General features: G+C 44.2%; 1 protein-coding gene across 1 annotated transcript in view; it reads right to left on the bottom strand.

Moving 5' to 3' along the window:
* Nucleotides 1–20542, bottom strand: part of LOC105423592 (grainy head) — a 30117-nt gene extending 9575 nt beyond the window's left edge. The window contains exons 1-4 of the mRNA XM_089081262.1: nucleotides 19995–20542; nucleotides 7338–7695; nucleotides 6280–6708; nucleotides 1643–1896 (exon numbers count right to left, since the gene is read on the bottom strand). Of these exons, the coding sequence (XP_088937388.1) occupies nucleotides 1643–1896; nucleotides 6280–6708; nucleotides 7338–7695; nucleotides 19995–20506 (1553 nt within the window). The 5' untranslated portion in view covers nucleotides 20507–20542. The remainder of the gene's footprint in view (nucleotides 1–1642; nucleotides 1897–6279; nucleotides 6709–7337; nucleotides 7696–19994) is intronic.
* Nucleotides 20543–21373: the final 831 nt, after the last annotated feature.

Below are 21373 nucleotides of genomic sequence, written 5' to 3'. Positions count from 1 at the left end.
TGAGGGCAGCATGCGTGGCGAGCGAGGCGATAACTGACCGTGGCGGGTGAACGCCCTCCTGTGCGCCTTGGCTACCGTTGCACAGTCGCCGCTTACCCAATGTATACCTTGTTACAACTTCTTGTGTGAGTTACGCATGACTACCGTGTCTTTCTCTCTCTCTCTCTCTCTCTCTCTCTCTCTCTCTCTCTCTCTCTCTCTCTCTCGGAAATCTGTCCGTCTGACCTTCTCGTTTCCGTTCGCGAAAAAGAACGGCCCCGGTCGGAAAGAGAGAGGCTACCCCTCTTGACATTTCGATTTCACGCTGCGAGTGGTCGGTGGACTTGCGCGCGATTTTTCAGCCCGGACCCGGCGCGACCCCGAGGCACTTGTCCGCTCTTCGAGGCTCGGCTGCGGAGAACTGGCTGCGACTTAATAACTTTAACATCATTGTTCATCCCGCGTCGGTGGATATCCCGAGAGCCGGAGCGAGACATATTCAGCGCCGCTGATCGTATCTATCGGCTCTAACAATGGAAGGCAACAAATTACGAAAGACGGATGGAGCGAAACGGGAAGTGGAAAGATCGCTAGGAAGGATGGATGCGAGAGAAGGAGAAGACCGAGTGAGTCGGCAAACGGATGTGATGAACCACGGAGGAAATGAAGGGTACACGAAGAGCTAAGAGGCACAGGAAGTTCTTCTTCACTAGCGAGCGACTAGTAAAGATATTAGTTTCCCGCGAAACAAAAATGACATCGTTATAACTTTGTTTTTTAGATACACTATTAATTCTTAATTCTAAACGCAGGAGAATCTTAAATTATCATTAAGCATCAGTAAATAAGCGAAAGTATCACATGACTGTACAAGGACACAAATATCTCAGGCTCTGTCTTCGTCAAGCTATAATACGCGATTTATGCGCATTAATGCGCAACAGAGATCATGAATTATTAATCAAATTTTTAATTAACTATAGTAATATGTTTAGAAATTATGATATATCCTATATGTTAATTGATTCTTGGAACCGTAAATATTTTTGTACAAATATTTGTGTCCATGGAACGAAGATCGAATATAAATTATTTAAACCTTTAACAACAAGTTAAGAATGAGACTTTCGTCTGCGATCATGAGACGTTTCCCTTATTATAAAGACTCGCAATTGCTTGCCCTAAGCAGTACAAGTTATCAACTTTTACTCGTTACGTCCGTGCCTCTCATGTAATAAAATGGATGAACAGATAAATATCAATCTGTTTACTTGTTTATCCATCTATCCATCCTATCAAGCAAATTGAGCATTCACTTTTGCACATCGTTATTATGTATAATATATACATTGATTGCATTTATTTTAATTTCCTATACTACCGTACAATCTCTAATCGGACAAATCTTGTCAAAGACGAAGAAAGTGATTCTATTACGTTTCATTTGTTCTTAATATATAAAATACGAATACTTTTAATTGAAAAAAAAAATTAAAATAGAAAGATTTCTTAAGTTTCTCAACTTGTAATAATATTGCATATAATGTAATGTATTTTTAAAAACGAAATTTTAAGATCATTTTAAAAGTTATCTACTGAACAGGTCCTACTGTAAATTTTTCGGAAACTATAGTTAATTTTTCGAAGCTAGGAGTTCACTTACATTTTCGGTATCTGAATCTTGTCAGCGTCATTCTGTCTACCAAAGTCATGCCAAGGCCGCGATCTCTGTGGATTCGGGTTCGGATTTGGATTTGTTGCACCCGCGGACACTAAACTGCTACGTTGCACTTGCGCCTGTGTGTGGCTTTGCTGCAGCTGCAGTTGCAAGGGTTGATGTATCACCGCACTCTCGAGAACCACCGCTGCTCCGGCTGTTGTCCCGCCGGGACATAATTCCGTGTAGTCGAACGAGGACTAGAAAGAAAATATAATTTATTGAGTAATTTATCGAATAAAACAGCAAGAACAATTTTTCATAATATTTAATACAGAGAGAAATTGTTTATTTAATATTTAATTCAAACATTAAGGTAAATGCAGTTTTAAAAATGTAATAACATTTAAGTAATCATTTTAATGGTTCAAGTAACGAAAGGTTTTATCGTTCCATCTCGATAATATTTCTTTACTAATTTTTTAAATCTCTCTTTCACAAAGAGAAATTATGGGATTTAATGATAACATTAATCTGTAATCTGTAACATTGATACAGGAGAAATATAGCGTGTGAAGATAGTGGTAGTTTTAACTCTTTCCGGTCATGTTCTGTAGATAAAACGCGTTTGCACGCACAAGCGTACTCAATATCTCACTAATTTAAATGCCCATTGATTACGGTGTAATTAGTATTTAAAAATTTAATAAGAATGTAATTATTTACCGACGTCATTCGTTTCGTATATCAGCGGTATCGCGATGCAATATCTATATACGTTCGCGTCTTATTTTGCATATCAATGCATTTCATTAGATTTTTCTGTTTCTCAAGTATCCCTCAATAAATTTCAAATTGCAACGATTAAAGGGATCGTTGGACCGATAAATGATTAATCCCCCGCGGACACGCGATTTCACGTGACTGTTCTCCGAACGCGTCCGCTTTAGATCTCTCTTCTCCTCATTGATTACGCATATCACCGTAATAAACAAATCTTGATAAATTAATGCAAACGTATCGCAGCGAAGAAAGTAACCTTTTTCTTCCCTCGTCATTAACGGAGATATGCTTTCGAGCGCAGTCTCGTCGATCGTGCATTCTGACGCTACACTCGTACGTTGCTGCCGAGGGCAGCGCGAACGGAGAAAGAATAGAGGAGCTTTGTGGTCTCGTAAAATCAACCACACAATCCGCACACCCGCTTCCAACCATGGCTGTTAATAAGCGGCTTGCCAAACGACCTATTCCCTCATACGTCTTCATGCGATTGTGCGTTGCCTGCAGTTATTTTTCAATGCAACGCGGTTACCGCAGCTCGTTACCTCAACTCTCTGTCATCTCGAAAAAAAAAAGGCACGGCAGCTTCTTTCTCACTAAATTCTCTAACCACTGAATCTGCCGTGCGTCGGGGCACGAAGCCTATTCGTTTTGGAATTTTTCAAATGCATCATGCATTAAATGTATGAGATGCAATAAGCATGAAAGTTGCATATTTTCTTCCAATTGCAGTTTTCGAACGTGTGAATGCAACTTAACAATTTTATTCGCGCGTCATATATCTTCTATCAACGTTGAACGTTTTCGTAAGTAATTCCTAAAATGCAGAGAAGAGACTGAGATTATTTGGCTTTTATTTAATTGTAATGTGTAACACGATAATCGGATTTATTTAATTAACATTTTATTCACAGGGATACAAAGGTCACTTATGCATGCAACATTATCAGGCAGACAGGATTTCATAGACCGTCATTTTTACACTTTTACCATGTTGTCGTGCGAATAAGCAAATCGCGCGCGCGACACACGCAATTTACCGGTGGTATATTACTTATCGTGTTTCATCATCGAAATACACGGCTGTTCTAATTGAGATGTCAGCGGCGGTAATCGAATCAACGTTTCGCGAGAAACTCCCGAGCCGCGGCGTATCGCTGACGCGAAAACTATCGTGTACGTCGCGGATAAGAATAAATATTTAATGTCCAAGCTTAAAATCACGCGGCGAGTGTGATAGTCCGGCTAAAAATCCGTTTCGGTCCGGTTAGAATATAATACATAGGATTCCGTAGTCGCGATATCGGAGGCAATTCTGCGAAAGGCGTGTTAAAACAAGACACCATTCTCGAAATACGTGCATTAGAGATTTACGATTAATTTAACGATGTTTTTCCTCGAGCTGCGAGCTCGCATTCTCGCGAGTCATCGAATTCATTAGTCGGACGTATTCGTTCGCGTCATAATTGTGATGTTACGTTAACTCGGCGCGATTTAGAGCGGCACCGATCCTCAAATGTTAAGGAAACGCTCGGCGGAGGGCGCACATTAGTCGCGAGATAAAACGAGGCGCGCTCGCCGACACGAAAATTTTGCGTTTTACTCGCTTTGAATATCAACGTTTTAATTGCGTTCGTAATCTAACGCAGACGAGTAGCGAGCGGATCGGTTTTCAGTAGCGCTTATATTCGATACTCAATGCCTTCGTCCTGGCGAACTTCGGATTTTATTCCAACGTCTGCCGTGCACAAGCGAAGCAGAACGAACGCGTGCTTTCTAATTCGTAATGTCGATTGCGACGCTAATGACTTACTCTCGCGTGTAACGTGCGAGACCACGGTACGATTAATGCTTCCGGAAATGGACGAGATATCTCAGAGCTGTATGCGAGGATGACGGATTGATTTCAAGAACTGCCTCGTCGATGTAAACGAAACGATGCGTCGACTATGCCGTTTAATTGAACGGCTTTCACTGTGAAAAGACTCAAACGGTTCTGTTATAAAACTGATAAGTTTCAGTTGGTAGAGAAAGAGAGATTTCCAAACCACGCCTAAATGTAATTGAGGGTGATAAAATTTGCGAATTTTCTGGATGCGATGCATTGGCATTGGTAAGTCTCTGCAAGATTTCCATTCTTCTAAAATAAATACGAATCATATGTTTATGGTGCGAACGTTTCAGCTTGCGACAGTAAACGTGATGGGATTATGATAATCCGAAATTAATGCTCCTTTTAAAAATGCCGTCCAATTACGTAACGTTAAAATATACGCATCTTACCGTAATTGACTTCGCGACTATTGCGATTTCATTTATTGATCTTTAAATGAGACCTTTAAATAAGATAAGAGGATAGTCAAGTTTTAGCAAGACACGTCTACTATGAAAAATCATCGGAGGCATGAAGTTTGAACAACCGGAGGAACGGGTTCGTTTTTTCGATATGGCTGAGAGTTTTGCGGTTTACCGTAATCTAAGATACCATAATCGCACCTTTTAGAGCGCCGCGACACGTAGAATTAGCGTCTCCGAATTTATCGCGCTGTCGTAACTGTACGCGACGTTAAGATGGAAAAATCCGCGCGACAAATCGCCACGGGAGCGGCGATCGACATTGCATATGCATTCGACCCGTCGCTATTTAGAGCGCTTTACGCGTAATACCGTGCATTGCCCGGGACAGGGGGAATTAATCGCGTGAGAGCCCGGTCTCTCTCTCTCGCGGGCGAGGCGTCGTCGTGGGCGAAAGCGCTCACTTGACAAATCGAATTGAAAACGATAGCACAGCGGCGGCGATACGCCGTCCCATGCATCGCGCTCGGAATATTACTCGCAATAGGATAACGGTTAATACCGCATATATTAACGTGCCGAGGGTGTCCTTTGAGCGGCGAGCTTGGCCGAGCGCGTTAACGAACGATATTTACGATATCTCGCCGCGAGATTAATCGCGTCGCGATTTCTCGCGGCGCCGTGGGCGAAGTCATTTGTACGCGACCGATCGAATCGAATTGAAAACGATGGGCGCGGGAACGGACCGCGGGATGATGCCGTCGTTTTCTCGCCGTGCGCTGCATCCGCGCCCCTTGATTGAGCTACGGTTATTCCGCTCGCGTCAGAGCACGATCGCTTCTGCCTCAGCTCCGGCCGCACGCTCCGGCGTTATATTTTTCTCGGACGATTAATGACGCTGCCGGCGTCTACTATCCGCGTAATTCAGTAGCGAGTATCTCCGCGTAGTAAACATTTCTCCATGTGTCTCCCGTAATCCTCCCTGCAGCCAGTTAACTTCGATCCCCGCTGACAAGACGGCCGCGATCGCGCCTCGATCGCGCCTCACGTCGCCCGTTGATTGCAATTTATATAGACGTGAACTCCGTTTACGATCGTCCCTGTCGACTAACTCCGTGACATCATATTACACCTGGGCTTTTTAATGTTACGCGACGCGGGACCGTACGTTCCGATACACGTGAGAATTGTTTTATTCCATTTTCAACGGCTTTCAGGCTCCGTACGTCCGAACTTTACGTTAACTGCTGGTATTATTGGAGTCGACAAATTTCTTCGAGACAGAATTCCTTATCTAACATTATACTTGTCCGGCTGTTTTATCGTAGCAATTTTCGCTCCGGACTTATACTATCATCAGCGCGACTTTAGCGATCGTACCTCAGTATCAGAAACATGGTATTGCGAGAGATCTTTATTCGCCTCGATCGTTAACAATGTCGCTCGTAAACGCATCCGCGCCTACTTACGTTCGAAAACACGACGTGTAAGAGGAGAACCGCTTTCAAAACTCGAACCGGGGATGTAACTCGAACGATCAGATGAAATTAATCGCAAAGGGGACTCACCTGATGAAGAGCCGTGGGCGGATGATGGTCCTGCCTGGGTGTGACCGCGTCAGCACCGATGCCCGAGTCGGGACTGGGAAGATCAACGGTCAAAACCTTGCTGCTGCTCGACGACGAGCGTATGGCGTGTGTCGTAGCGTATGAGCTCGGTACAACCTCGTACCTCGTGTACGAAGCAGTCGTGGTGGATAGCGAGGAAGCCGAACTTGACGAGGCCAATGGTGGCAGCGTGTCGCTGGCAACGTAGACCGTCGTCGCTTCCTGGTGAAGACCACCACCAGGATTCGCCGTTGCATTCCCAGTCCCGGTCGCCGATGTTGACGTGAACGCGGCCGATTGTAACCGCGGACTGCAGGAGGTGTAAGGATCGTAAGGGCTGCCATATTGCTGCACCTGTATAGGCATCAATTGCGGTTGACTTTGCTCCTCCTTCGAACAATCGACCGTCGCTGTTGTTAGCACATCTCGAGCGAATTGCGATCCCGTCATGCATCTTTATCGTCGCATTTACATGTCTCTCTTTTTTTTTTTTTTTTATTGCGAAAAACATCGCGCAATGATGAGGAATTCGTAAAACAAGCCGCAATTGAGCAATTTTCGAGATGCGAGAAGCGACGTTGGGAAGATTTGAATAATCTCAGATATTTTCTCAGATGTTATCTCGCGGCGCGTACATGTTGCGTTAGATTATACGTGACACGACGATGATCGTGTATCATAACGTATGGAAGTTGCGAATCTTTAGCAATCTTTAGCAATTTCACACCAAGAGATAAACTACGTAGCATTTGAAGACACTTGAAAATTGATCAGATTCTTTTCTCACTACGTGTAATGATTACAGAATATAAAACTTTGTAACGCGAAAGACTGAAAATTTCTGTACGAATATCTATCATTACATTAATGTTTAAGCTTAAAGTTTCGCGCGTAATATAAAAAGTGTTGAATTTTTGAAAGATCGGAACAAGTCGAATAAATATGAATTATCGTGGGTGCTGGATGCTGAGGGGAAAAAAGGGAAAAATGATTGCGCTTGGTAATCATCTAAAACTTACTTGTAATTGATGCTGATGGTGATGGTACATTCCCGGTGGCGTAGGACTGTCCGGTTGCGCTTGTTTGTGTCGTTTGCTGGACTGTTGGCCCCCGCGTGACGAGCTGAGATCTTCTGGTTCCCTCTTGACCCCGACGATGCCGGCGCTCGAGGCACCGTCGTGTCGCAGGGGCTGCGGGCTTAGCGGAAGCGGAAGGCCACCCTGCAGGCTCTGGCTGGGACTGTGGGACTGCTGGCTATACTGGAGGAAATGGTGTAGCTCCCCCCCTCCGGCGCCTTCGCCGCCTTCCATGCGATTCGTCGAGGCGGAACCGGAGCCAGGCGCCTCTTGCACCAGCAACTTCTGGCCCATCACACCCCTTCAACAATCCGTGAAGAATTGACCTTCAGTTATAGCTCTTTTGCCGGGTACCGAGATCGGCATCGATTCGCATTGTGTAAGAACGCGTGACGAATTTACGTTATGTATATTGAAGTCGATACAGAGGGCCCATGTTACCGATTACCTTCCATCTTACCATCTGGACATATCTGGGCCATCTGGTCATATCTGATTGTTGATGTACCGGCCGCTTGTCAGTAAAAAGAATCAAATTTTACGCGTTTGCGAAATATTTTCTTCTTTTTCACATGATTAATAAGATTGGATTTTTTTCAAAATTTCGACGATGACAAAGGCTCCTACAAGATTATACATCAAATATGAAATTAGATATATATATATACGTACACTTTCATCATTTTTCAATTTTATTAAAATATAAAAATTGATGGTTATAAATAATTAAATAAAAAAAAGAGTAATAAATTAATTTATTCATTGTAAATATAGTAAAAAAATGCATTATAAAAAAAACGCTTGTACTATTAATAAAATAGTCAGTTCAAAAAATAAAAAAAAGATTAATGACACGATATGAATTTTAGCTTTGTTAATATCGCACACAATCGCAACGATAATTCATATTTTTATGATGCGAAACAACCAACATTATTTAGATCGTACATGTTTATTGAAATGATAATCGAATTGGCATCTTGAAAGAAACACAAGAGAGCCGCATTTAATTTTCATTCCACGCCCTGAATGAAACCAGCGAGGAAAACCGGCGTTACACTTCCGCAGATCGCATCTGCCGAATTCGGCAATAAAATTTTCGACGCGCGACGCGCGCAAAGAAACGCGATTCGCCGATCGACCGTACGGGAGAAGAATCGAGAGGATCGCGGTATTATGCGAAGTAGTTAACATGTTATATTTAGCATGATAATACGTATCCACAATACTGGGGTCCCTTATAAACTGCCAACGCTCTCGGTGCACGTCGTCTTTTTTCCCCGCTCACTCTCTTCGTCTATCTCTTCGTCTTTTCCATCACGAATGATCGCCCCTCGCATCCTTGTCGACGAATTCTGACAACCTTTGCCAGGTTCTCTCTCTCTCTTTCTCTCTCTCTCTCTCTCTCCTCTCTTAACCCTTTTTCTCTCTAAAAAAGTACACATCCCTCCTTCCATCTCACTCTATCCTTTCGCACCATCATGGTACCTACCCTACGGTCAGATGCTTTCATACAATGGTCTTTTTTTTACACTTGATACCTGATCTCCCGTCTACTTTCTCTCTCCTGCCTTTTCTCGTGTGTCTCGCAATATGACGAAAAGGGTGACGCCGAGAGGATGAGACTATCCGATGTGGTGCGTCTCACATCGCCCTCGGCACACTTGTGCCTGAAGAGGTGCGGATAGGCTCCGGAATCGTGGCCAAGACTGGGGAAAAGACAGCGAGTAAACCCAGCCGTGGCGAGACCGGGCACGTTTCTTTCGACAAGCGGAGAGAACGCATCGCCATCACCCGGGGCCATGGCGGCAAAACCCGAGCCTCATGAATTCGGCTTACGTGAAATGGATCCGCTCGCGCTCGTTCTCCATTCGCGACGGCTCTCGCGAGAGCGCGTTTCCCAATAATGCGATGCTAATCCGAGAACGCGCGGTGCGAAACGGGATTCGCGTGCGTGCACCTTGGGAACCCGATACGCACCCCTAGAAATTTAGAATCGGTAGGTGCGAGGTATCAGATTGCAGACCGCGTCTGACTGACGTTTTAAGCTCTCGGGAACGTGATTGGTTCTGTGTAACTGTCATCAACACGTCTTCATCCAAAATTCCTCCAATTTACAATAGAAGTTTTTGTTAATTAAAAAAGTATCATTATACGTCAGCATTTTCTTGCCTCGTAAAAAATTTCAAAGGGTGAATATAACCTTTTTTTAGACACATTTCGCTTCGATTAAATTTAAATGTAAAAGCTTCGGAATAAACCATGGTACGATCTTGCAACGTGTAAACAATGTGCGAAACAAAATATTTTTTTCTTCGCGACTTCGTAGTTGTAGAGGAGTTAAGTGCCAAATGTTAGTGGCCAGAGAGTAACGAGAAGAAGAGAAGAAGAAAAGCACACAAGAAAAGAGAGTTTAACATAAAACGAAGGAGAAGGGGAATGCCCATTTTCGGATAGCTATTTCGTAAAGTTCGTGCATATGCAATCGGTTTCACACCATCACGCATTCGCACCGTCATGTGAAAAAGATCGATAACGTCAATAGAGGAATTACTAATATTCAATGTAAGAATCCGTAAGTTGAAGTATATTGGGTCGGAAGCGCGGTAAAATCAACTTGTTACAACCTTGTTGATAAGATATGTCTCGGAAAACAACTAGAGATAGATTATCAGGACTATAAATTTAACTTCTGACTAAGAAATTGTTAACTTTGCTGTGTATCTGAACAATGTGTAGTTTATGTGAATATATACCCATATTTATTTCGATTATTATTATAACGTTGTTACATTGCTATGTAATGACTATATGAGATCTTATCTGCAACAGAGATATGATTGTATGCAAATGTATCAAGTAAATATTTCTTTTTTTTTGTTTAAAAGAGTATCCTTTTCTCCACCGATTTGAGAATGCAGAAGAATTTCAAAAATAACAATCTAGATAAAACTCTGACGTTGCAATATAATAATATTTTTTTTAACCTTTTATTATGAACCTTAGACGAATAAAATTAATTACTTTTTTACGTCGGTTAGTATCTAATTGCATATATTCTTAGGAATTTGTTATCTCGAGTTGAAATAAACGATACGAAGGAGAGAAAAGCGCATTTAGCGATGCCGACGACATCAACGTGTATATACCGTTTTTTATCGCTTCACCTCTTCACCCCCGGGAAACGTCAATCTTCGGCGACGAATGGAGAAGGCTGGAGAAGATCGGAAAGCCGCATTCTTTTTCCATGCGTGCAGAAAAATCTCGAAAATCTCGCTGATTACACCGGTATCCGCGGCGCGTTGTTCCCCGTTCTCTCTCCCGGGGGGGGGGGAGGGGGCGGCTCAATACGCGCCGCGCGCAAATTCGTGCCTCATGCGACTCGCGAGCGCGTGCATTCGCGCTGCAAACGAGTAAATTACCGCCGCATAGTCTACCGCGGCATTCCACCGGGCTTTTTACTGTTGCACATCCCGCACGGCGGAGAGGATGACGCGCGCGCAAAATGCGCGCTGCGCGTCGCACGCACAGTGACCGCGCAACGCGCGCGCACTGTGGCGCAAGTACGAGCGCAAGAGGCAATTACGTGCTTACGGTGCAGCATTATCGACGACAAGGCACTCACCCCGGCGCGGCGGCAACGACGGCCCGACACGTGAACCTGCAGGGTCGCCGGGGTCACCGCAGGGTCGCGACACGCATGATCATTTGTGCGTACGCGAGTACACAGGCGTGCACGAGCGCACACGGACACGGGCCTCATCGTTCGCGGCAATTTGCGGCACCAGGACTTAGGACTTGCGATACCGAGCCTCTCCGGATTCGCCTCCGCGGTAGACCCGCTTCGGAACCGGAATCGGGCATTTCTCAAACCGGAAATCAGGCGTATCGCGGTACCCCGCTGCGAACGCGTGTGCGTATATCATAAGCGACGGACCTGTCTGTATGTGGCACGAGACGAAACTCGAAAGACAGGTCCGACAAAGTGGCGCTCTACCGGCCGCTCGCTCGGATCACTCCTTTGATTATTATTGCCGGTCTGCTCTTTTTTTCTCTATCTCGCGTCTGCCGGCCTCTCTCGTACTCGCTCGCGCGCGTCTACCGCTTTTTTTGCCTTTACGAGCGCGCGCATGCACACACGTCGGCACCTGTGCTTACAGCACGTGCCGCCGTGTCGCGGTGTCAACGTATGCGATGTACGTATGTACATACGTACGCGATAGAGACGGACAGAGAGGAAATTTAGATGCGCGCGGCGTGGCCAACGAAGTCTGCCACTTCTCACGACAGTCGCCGCGCGGCTTTCCTAGTGCTTTACTTCCTAGGAGTGTCACGCGTTTCCTAGAACGCGTTACCGCCGGTGGCTTTCGGAATTATGAAGCGTCCTTTGACCCTGGTCTTAATATCTCCCCGTGATTTCATCTACGTTTCTGTATTCCCGTTTGTACGTCTCGTAGGATTGACCTCCGGAATTTTATGAAATGTTTCATGGAAATCGCTAGAAAAATAACGATTCTCATTTCAGGCTCAAAGATTGAAATGTATGAAATAAAACATTTTTTAATTACGATATCTAGATTTTTATTCTGAAACTTTATTTTATGTAACGTCAGCTTAGTCATGAATTTCAATGAAAGGCAATAGTAAATGATATTCTGCATTGAGATTGCACTTCGTGGGAAAATTCAATTAGGCTTGTGTCTATTTTAAAATCAACGACTCGATAGTTTCTGCAGATTCACGTGGATTATCGTGATATAAAATTTTGATGTCGATTTCTTTTTGTGTCGATCGAGATTACCGATGAGTGTCCTATCAAATGTTCACGGTAATCTTACGCCAGAGAGGTGCGATTTTCGCTCTTGCGTAACGATTTGCGGGATTCGATGTCGAGGCTGCTCGTGCATCGCAAACCGCGAAATGTCGCCGAATAATCGCATACCCGCGAAACATGACACCGGCTTGTTACCTCTCGAGGTCGACTCCTCGACTTTCGTCTGGTTTACCGCGGTCGTCGATGTTACGGAACAGGCTACGAATTTGCCCCGAGTTCTCAGACCTCCGCGTGTCCTCGAGGACATGCACGCCTTCCTGCTTCGCTAATGAGATACTACGGCGATCCGGTTTTCGAATCTGGTTCGTTCGAGCACCGTGAATCAACCCCTGCGCGAAATGTGTCCGTTTAATACTCCTTGACTTCGTTACGGCGATCGAGATCGTGGCAGTTGTCGGAGTGTCGGATTTTAAGTGTTCCTTGTGACCTCGCAAAGTCGAAGATTTCGCTGTTTCCCCGCGGGAATGCGGTGAACGTTCCCGCGGTCGCCGAACTGACAATTCTAGATAGAAACCCGTAAGGTGATACAAAACGGCGCGCGCGCTACGGCGTTTTCTAATCGTAAATTCGAGCTAACGAGATAATATCGCCGCGAGCTGGCTACCTCGATCGAGCGATCCAGTTCTTGCCTGGTAATCGAGACCTCATAGTACCATAGCGTTGTCGACACTGTAACATCGCGGTACACGTAATTGGCGGACTATTCGCTTCCCTCTTCCGTTTATTGAGATCATATTTCGCGAGAAAGGAAATTACAAACGGAATAGATAATAATTTTATCGACGACGGAAAAATAGAGCTCATATAATTCCATGGAAACTTTATCTTAAATTAAAATCGATTTTTATCGCAGGGAACATTTTTTGCAAGTTGTTAATTCCCAGTACCGACAATTCTTGAAGATTAAATGGAACTTTAAATGGAACTTTAAATTTTGACGTCAGAATAAAATTAAAATTTATTAGAAAGGTTCTTTTTTTTGCGTAATTTTCACTTGTGATTCTTCAATTTTTAACACTGAATATTTTATTTTTTTTAGATACTATTAAATTTTTACGTATTTCTCAGTTTGCCATTTAATAATTGTGATTGTCTAAACATTGTTTCAATTAGTTTTTTTTAGCTTTACGGGTCATCATATTGCAGATCTCAGCACGCGACTCGCTCGCGTGTGATTTCCGCGATCGCGAAGAGATCCGGTGCTACCAGAGACCGCGGAGATACGATCCCACGCGGCAAGCGCGAAACGAGGGCGTTGCCATTCGCGTATCGCAGTCTCGGGGAGCCATTATGTTCTTCTATAATCATAAATTCAGACAAACGAGAACGCGCTCGCGCGAAGCTACGTGTCGAGCATAAAGCAGCGTGGCGGCGGACGGCGAAAACGGGGCATGGCACTCGTGGCCCGCGGTTCTGGTTTCTGGTTCCGGCCTGCTGCTCGCCGGCCCGTTTCATTTTACGACGTGACACGCGGACCCCACGGTCCCTCCCCGGGGCTCGTCAGGTGGGTCAGAGGCCACCGCGGTAGTGGCCACGATTCGTCGTAGTAGTAGCGACTCTATGCTCTTAAGCAGATCGCCGCGTAACGATAACCGAAAGAAACGAAACGTGTAATAAGAAGTAGCGACAACTCGCTCGTATTCATCGTCCGGCTTATTGCCGACCACCGTAAAGACCCGTAATCTCGAAGACAGAAAGTTCCATTATGTTTGCACGCATATACGCAGAGGGAAACGATGTCGTAAGGAGGAGAGGACAAACTGAACTTTGAGCGGTCGACAGCGAATAGCTAATTTTGGAGTTTCTAATTGTCGCAATTAGAAATTCACAACTTTACGCCGTTTTACGCCGTTCGAATTGTTTCATGAGCGGTTAGTTAGAGCCTTTTAACATTGTTACGATGTCACGAAATAATTTTATATCATTAAAAAATTTCTAAAGTCTATTTTTGAAGTTTCTCAAGTGTATCGTGAAAAATTCACGAATTTCTCGACTTGATGAAACGCGGTTAATTTTTTTGAATCTAAAACGGGTAATGCCTATTCAAAATCGACACAGGTTGTTAGCGATTGTTAGTATATAAGCATATACACATTAATAAACAAATTTAACAATTGTAAATACTTCGGTCGTTTGAATCCTCCATACAAAATTATAAATCAAATGACATTAAATATTAACAATGTCTTAAGACAAAGGGCAGTCTTTGTCGCAAAACATGTTCACGACTATCTGTCTAATTCCGCAGACAAGTCGGCTGAGCGTGCACCCTCACGGTAAGTGTAAAGGCCGGCTCGTTCCTAAGTAGATCTTGGCGTGACGATAACCAGGAAATAAGAAGTTGCAGCGTGCCGACGCTCGTTGCCAAGTTCATTCTTGAAGCCCCTTAAAGACCGGCTTCTGTGAGCAAGACTTCATTACGTTCCGCGCCATTCGCCGTCGCACGTACGAAAAGATGGTCGTAAAGAAAGGTCCCGGGCACGGGTACGACCGCCATTCGTATTAAGTGTAATACGGTGTGCATGATACAGAAGCGTGGCCAACACCATATTTACTCGATCTCTTGTCTTCCCCTTTCCCCGGATGTTTTGGATTGAACGAAAAAAATTCATTTCCCCCTTTACGCTGACCGCTGTTTTGTTCTGTATCGTTCGTAACATTTTATTCACCGTTTTGCATAGTGTACGACTCCGCCTCAGACATCTTTAAATAATCACCACCTGCGCTTATCTCGGCAATTAAGAAGCCGTTCTTACTCTTAGATGCTAAAACATTCACGCATTGCTCGCCGCAGGGTAAGCATTTATCATATTGACGTTATTCATTGCGCGTCCCAAGGCCGTCGGAATTTAATATGAATTAATTAGAAATTTGTTATCTCTGGAAAGGAGTTTCACTTTCGAACTCAGAGCGTAATCACTGCTGCCTGCGGAAATGTGCATCACCGAGATGGAATTCGCAACGGGTTGGCGCTCGAATTCCATTTCTCAATATGTTAGGCTACTACGAGATCTCTGATGTAATGACGTGCTATCGCGTGTCAGGAAGAAAGAAACATTTTCCGAGTTATCCAACCGAATCGCAAAAAAGAATTAGATCAAAGACAGTAATATTGCGTACATTCCTCATTACGTGATACATCTTTGGTTGCATCAATCGCGAAGTTTCAAAGAACTCTCGATAGCACATGAAGGTTGAAGAAATTCACATGCAACGTTAATATCTCGAATATGAGAATCATAATCCATATATATATATATGTTCATTACAAAATGTGGTCGCTTTTCTCAGTACATCGCATGACCGACGTTGAAGCAATCGTTTGCAATCGAACAAAAAAGATTCTCGTACAGTGACAGTTACCATGATTTTGAAAACGTACTTCCTGCCAAGTTACAGCGCACGCAAATTCAATAATTTTTTGTGTTGTGTATCATAGATCGAAAATCATGGCCATAAATAATAATATAAAATAATATAAAAATTCATATCCAAATATATTTATATATAGCATCTACATTTAAATTTATTATTAAAATTTATTAAAGTCTGTACGATGTATCTTTCACTTATGCTTCAATTAAATTAATGCTTGTACGTAGAAGTTGAGCCAAGTCTCTTATGCTTCCAGTGAATTTAAATTTGACGAAGCGCAAGTGCAATCGTTCCCTTCGGCGCTGTCTGCGTTTCTCCGACGAATACTTTTACTGCGTTTCGATTGCCATCATCGTCTACCTCCGAGAGGCGTCTTCATCCGCTAATTGAATCAATGTTGCGGACGCGAGAGCTACGCGCGACGAGTATCCCCTTATTTCCCACTCTACCCTGCGGCTTCACTCCGCAGCCGTTCTCCGCGTTTGGAAGGCGGATATCGCGGTTGTCGCTTATACCCGCGGACGTTAAGATTAAGGCGGCGATCTCGCGGAGTGCCAGGAGGCCGTCTTTTACGGCGGCGGCTTGCTGTGAAACCGTACGCCGATTCTCGATGGCTTTGCGCCATCATTCTACAACCCCGTGGCGAACCTTAAGCGACCGTCGGATTTACTCCGTAAGAGTCCTGGCGAGCAATCCGCCTCCTCTCGGCAGACTCGGCTCTGCACACTTTGGGACCTGACAGTCGAGGATTAAGCCTCTCGCGAAAGTCGCATTAACAACGACACGTTCTCCCGAGAAGACAAAGTACAATCGGGACAATCGTAGATTTGTACATTGACTTAACGAAAAAGATGATCGAGCAAGAATGTATTCAGGGAAAGATAGATAATTATCGAAGAAACAAAGGTATCTGTACGATGAATACCGAAACAGCTGTTTCATTTGCTTCACGGTAGATGCGGCCCTGTCTCTATGGATTGAACGCTTAAAAACCTACGGACACCTAATGGTATCCTTATGCGCTTACAACAATATGGTTAATTGAACAGAATATTCCCGGTGCTTGGCTTCGCAGCAGGTCCATTATTCGAATTACGACATGGCCGTCTCTCGGCATAATCGTGCCGAGTTCCGCATATTTTTCTAGGCCTTATGTTGGCCGTGATAACGTTATAATTTAGCACACTCGAAAGATGCCACTTTGCTGTTCGTGTCGAAAAAATTAATGATTTAACTCGAGGTTTAATATCGTAAATTCAGTATTGTATTTTTAGCACAGTTAAAGTGGGATTGTAAATTTGTAAAGATACCTTGTTTCTGAATACTCATCTAAGTTTTTAATTTCTAATTTACACACGTAAATAAGCATTTGATTGAGATTCTAATTAGCATATTATTATCATAAAATCATCATTATAAAACATTATCAACAAAACTGTATCTTTTAGTAATAAATAAGCCTATCAAATTTAAAAAAAGTTTCAAGACAAACAGGTAAAATAACGTTTTTGCTTACGATAAGAAATTTGGCTCGAGATTCGATTAGAAAAATCGTGGGAAAATTATAGTGGATCTTTCGGTATGTATCATAAAAATGCGTCGACGAAATTATGTCAGGATCGCAGCTGCGAAAACAAACAAATCAGTTTGCGCGCGAATTTATTTTATACGTTTTCCACGCCGAGATACATTTCCCCTGAACCGAGCTCATGTCTATCATTTAATTCTTTTTTTTTTCTATTTTCGCAATCGCGGCCAAAGAAGTGCCTGATCCCTTCAACGAATGCGACACAATGAAATTGGATTAAAGTCGTGCCCTTGCTAGTTCTCGTCGGCTCGTTCTCTCTCCCCGCAGCGACACGACTCGGCCGTAAGCGAGAGAGAAGTTTTAACGATCTACCGCCGTACAAATTGTCGAGATGCTATCATCTCTCAGCGGGGGGAGAGAGAACGGGGGTAGGAGAAGCAGATAGGATGATACGCGAGAGAAATGAAGAGAGAGGCACAGAGCAGGAGGGAGGGCAGCGCGAAGGGGGCGAGAGCAGAAGATGCGAGGGAAGATTAGGGCGGCATCTCCCTACGGCGAGGTCGGTAACAGAAACTGCTGTTGGTGATGCTCTTGATGCCATGCCGCAGTCGGAGTTGCCGCCGCGTTTCGCCGTACCACCACGTTCTCCTCGGCTGCCCTCGTATCTGACGCGATTCGTACGTTGAGGATTCTCAACAGTAAATTACAAAATATGCTAAGCGGCCGATATAAATCAAAAGTGGGGCCCGCGCGCGTCCGTGGATCCCCGAGGGGTGAGAGTCCTTTACCCGTCGCCTCCGTCTCCCGGATTCTACGGCGCAGGGGTAAGGGTCCTCCGCGTCCTCCGTGAGCCAACTCCGGGCCCAAAATACAAGAAGGAGACCCCCATCACGAATCGGGAACGAGGGAGAATCTTTTTCTCTTTCTCTCTTTCGCCCTTTCTTTTATCCTCGCGTAGAACGCCGGCGCAAGTTGCAGTTTGCAAACCGAGCAAATGGACCGGAAGACTCGAACGCGAGATATAAATAGGCTCGACTGGAGAGCAATATATCTACCCAACTAAACTTCACTAAATTGCTTCGGAGTAATGTAGAAGAGAGCGATGTAGAATCGGGAACGTTCGCGGTTCCGTGCGAGCAGAGAGAAAGAGAGAGAAAGAAAGGCCCCATTTATCGACGGCACGCTGCGTACTCATTTAAGCGCGAGAGATTTATGGAATATCGATAAACTCCTGAAGAGAGAATTGTGATTGCTGTTCCCTCGAACCATAAGTATAATCTACGTAAATTGATTATGCGTGGAAAGTTCGTGTCATTTCATGCCTCTTTCTCGCCGCGTCGATAATTTTATAATTTGCTTTAACATTCCGTGTTAAAAAAATATCTAACATAGATCTCTATATACCATTAACGAGAATTTTCATTCAATCGCTCCGTTTAAAAAGAGAACAATTTAAACGTTCGTCAGAAACTGATGATGATACACATCACTTGTCTGTATTTATCTCACAATTAAGATAACAGCGATGCAGCTGTGCTAAATAGAATGCGGATCGTCTAATTAACGCGTCAAACGTCTTCCTGTGCCGATCGATTTTACACGCGATTGTTTCGCGTAATCGATCTCTGTAACGAATTATGCTCACCGCGAGCGCTCAATTACGCGGTCGAGAGTATTAATCGAGATACGGCGAAACACGAATAGCTAATAACGCACTGAGAGTGTTCGCTGTAACATCGGGACACGGGACTATCTGCGGATCTACGCTAATCGAGTCCTCCCGATGCACCCGGTACATAATCGTCACGCACACGCACGTGTTTATGGATGAGCCACGTACTAGTCGCGGCCACGTGCACGAAGCGCGCTTCTAAATTAAGTGCATCGGGCGAAGAAGAGCCGCGCAAGTGCATAAAATTACGTGCGTTACATGCAAGAGCGGCGCGAAAGGTGCTTTCGCAGGATTGCTTTCTCAAGGCTATAGATTTTCAGAAACATAAAAATAATAATCCCCTCAATATCTCTTTCATACGCATTATTCTAATGGAGAAGAAACAGACAGAGAGAGGGAAGGGAAAAGAGAAGAAATAAAAGTATAATTTAAAAGAAAATTGATTTGAAAATTTTTGTCTCTATCATAAAATTTTTTTAAGATTTTGGTCTTAGAAAAGTAGCAAAAATTTGCTCTGTTTCATTGCAAAGCTTCCAATTCTATTTAATTTTAAGTTACCATGGGTGGTTATCGTCGCTAATTAACACTGCTTTTAGATTTCTGTGTAATCGATAAGCAAAAACAATTGTTAATTTTAAAGTTATTTTGAAGAAATTTTATTTCGCGAAAAGTCCAATCTTAAGTCTCAAGAACGTGAATATTTCTGAATTATTTAAATGCGCAAGAGGCGTGCAGAATCTTCCTGCGTTCGCATGAGCGTGATTATATTCTATGGATCGAGCCGTGGAAAATCGCGATTCTTTCCCTCGCCTCGCGTATGATTACGAAGCTTATACGCGCGGATGAGAATCTGAAATACTGAGATAGCAAAGTGCCCGCGAAACTTCAAAGCAACGAGAAAATGTTGCATAAAGCGTGCCTAATAGCAGCCGTTGTCTTGCGCTCATTTTTGTCGGAGATCAAATCGCATTTTGAGATATTTTACTTCAGTATTACAACATTCTGATATTACGAAAAATGAAACTGGCAAGGTATTTTTATCACAAGAAATTAAGATACGGAAATCTTGAAGTATACGTAACAAAGACAATTCTAATGGTTAAAAATTGTCTTTCGAACTTTTATAAATATGGCTTAATTCATATTTCCGATCATATCAAATTTGATTAGTATTATAAAATAAGTACTCACGTGGACCAGAGTTCGTGCGTAGGCGGCAGCTTGACGTCCGCGGCTTTTTCAGGCAATTTGTAATATTCGTAGACATAAGACGCAGCGGGATCATCGCTGTGATTGGGTACCGCCGACTGATGCTGCTGCTGAAGGTTTAGCATGGCCGCGGTCGCTACGGAGAGCGGATGCTCGCAGTAGGCGCGCCAGTCACCCTCCATACCCTGGACCTGCACCTGCACCGCGGCGACCCTCTTGTGGACTTCCGGATCAGCGCCCTCGGCGCCGCTCTGCAGCGTCTGCGCCGCTGCCTGGGCCGCCGCCTCCTCCGCTCCCAATTCCTCCTCCTCTTCCGGTTCACGCTGCCCGGAAACGTAGCTCTGTTGCTGCTGCTGCTGCTGCTGTTGCTGCGCGTCGTCGCTGACAACGGTACCGTTGGTGTCCTCCTCACTGCGACTGCGTCGCCTGTAATCAAGCGAAGCGATTCGCTTAATTATTGAACTCGGCTTCAGTCCTGCAGAACGTAATTCCATGAATATCTAATTGCCGTGTCTAAGAAATACGTTATGATTCGCAGATACGATATTATCACGATATCTATCTATCGATAATGATATTAGCTATCGATATTATCACGTTCAAACATGAAATATAAAATATAATTAGCGCGATGATGCAATAATCTCTTCGGTGACGTATAAGAATCGCGTTTCCAGTATCATCCGACGGCAGTGAGTTCTACGCATCTACCAGGAAAAGGAAATATAATATCATCTACGATCGACAATGCTCATGCGAGCAACCGATTCCCGCTATCGGCGATGACCATAAGCGACACGGCAGCATGTCGTTTAAAAAAAAGGTTCCCCGAAGGTTGTGGTAATGAATGTGCCGCGGGATAACAGTTAGAAATAACCGGGCCCGGTAGAATGTAATAAATTACAACGGACCCATCGAATTTATCAATTAGCGATAATCGCGGCGCATAAGCCGCGTTGATGATTCCTCAATTTAGCAATGACCACCAACGGTGGAAGCGCAACGCGCATCGGCGGATGGTTGCGCCGGTAATTTATTGCCGTCGCGTACATCGCGATACCTAATCGCGCTATGCGAGCGCGAGAGAGAGTAGGTATGCGCTTTCGACTCCGTGCCTAACCATCTGAATATTTGTCACCGCTTGTTATTTTCCGCCGATGTAATATCTTCCGGCTGCACGGCGGAGACGATCGACGACGACGACGACGACGACGACGACGACGAGAGTCACAGAAGTGCGCGCGAAACTTGAGTGAGCGTTTCGATGAAAAAAAACTCAGGCGTCATATTGCAAATCAGATTTGGCTGATTTCACTTGACTTTTCTTAGCGATTGATGAGTGGTTAATTCGAAGATAAGGA

Source organism: Pogonomyrmex barbatus, unplaced genomic scaffold, assembly GCF_055798465.1.
Source record: "Pogonomyrmex barbatus isolate J1 unplaced genomic scaffold, ASM5579846v1 scaffold4, whole genome shotgun sequence".
NCBI classification, from domain to species: domain Eukaryota; kingdom Metazoa; phylum Arthropoda; class Insecta; order Hymenoptera; family Formicidae; genus Pogonomyrmex; species Pogonomyrmex barbatus.
This window is presented reverse-complemented; position numbering and strand designations above follow the sequence as displayed.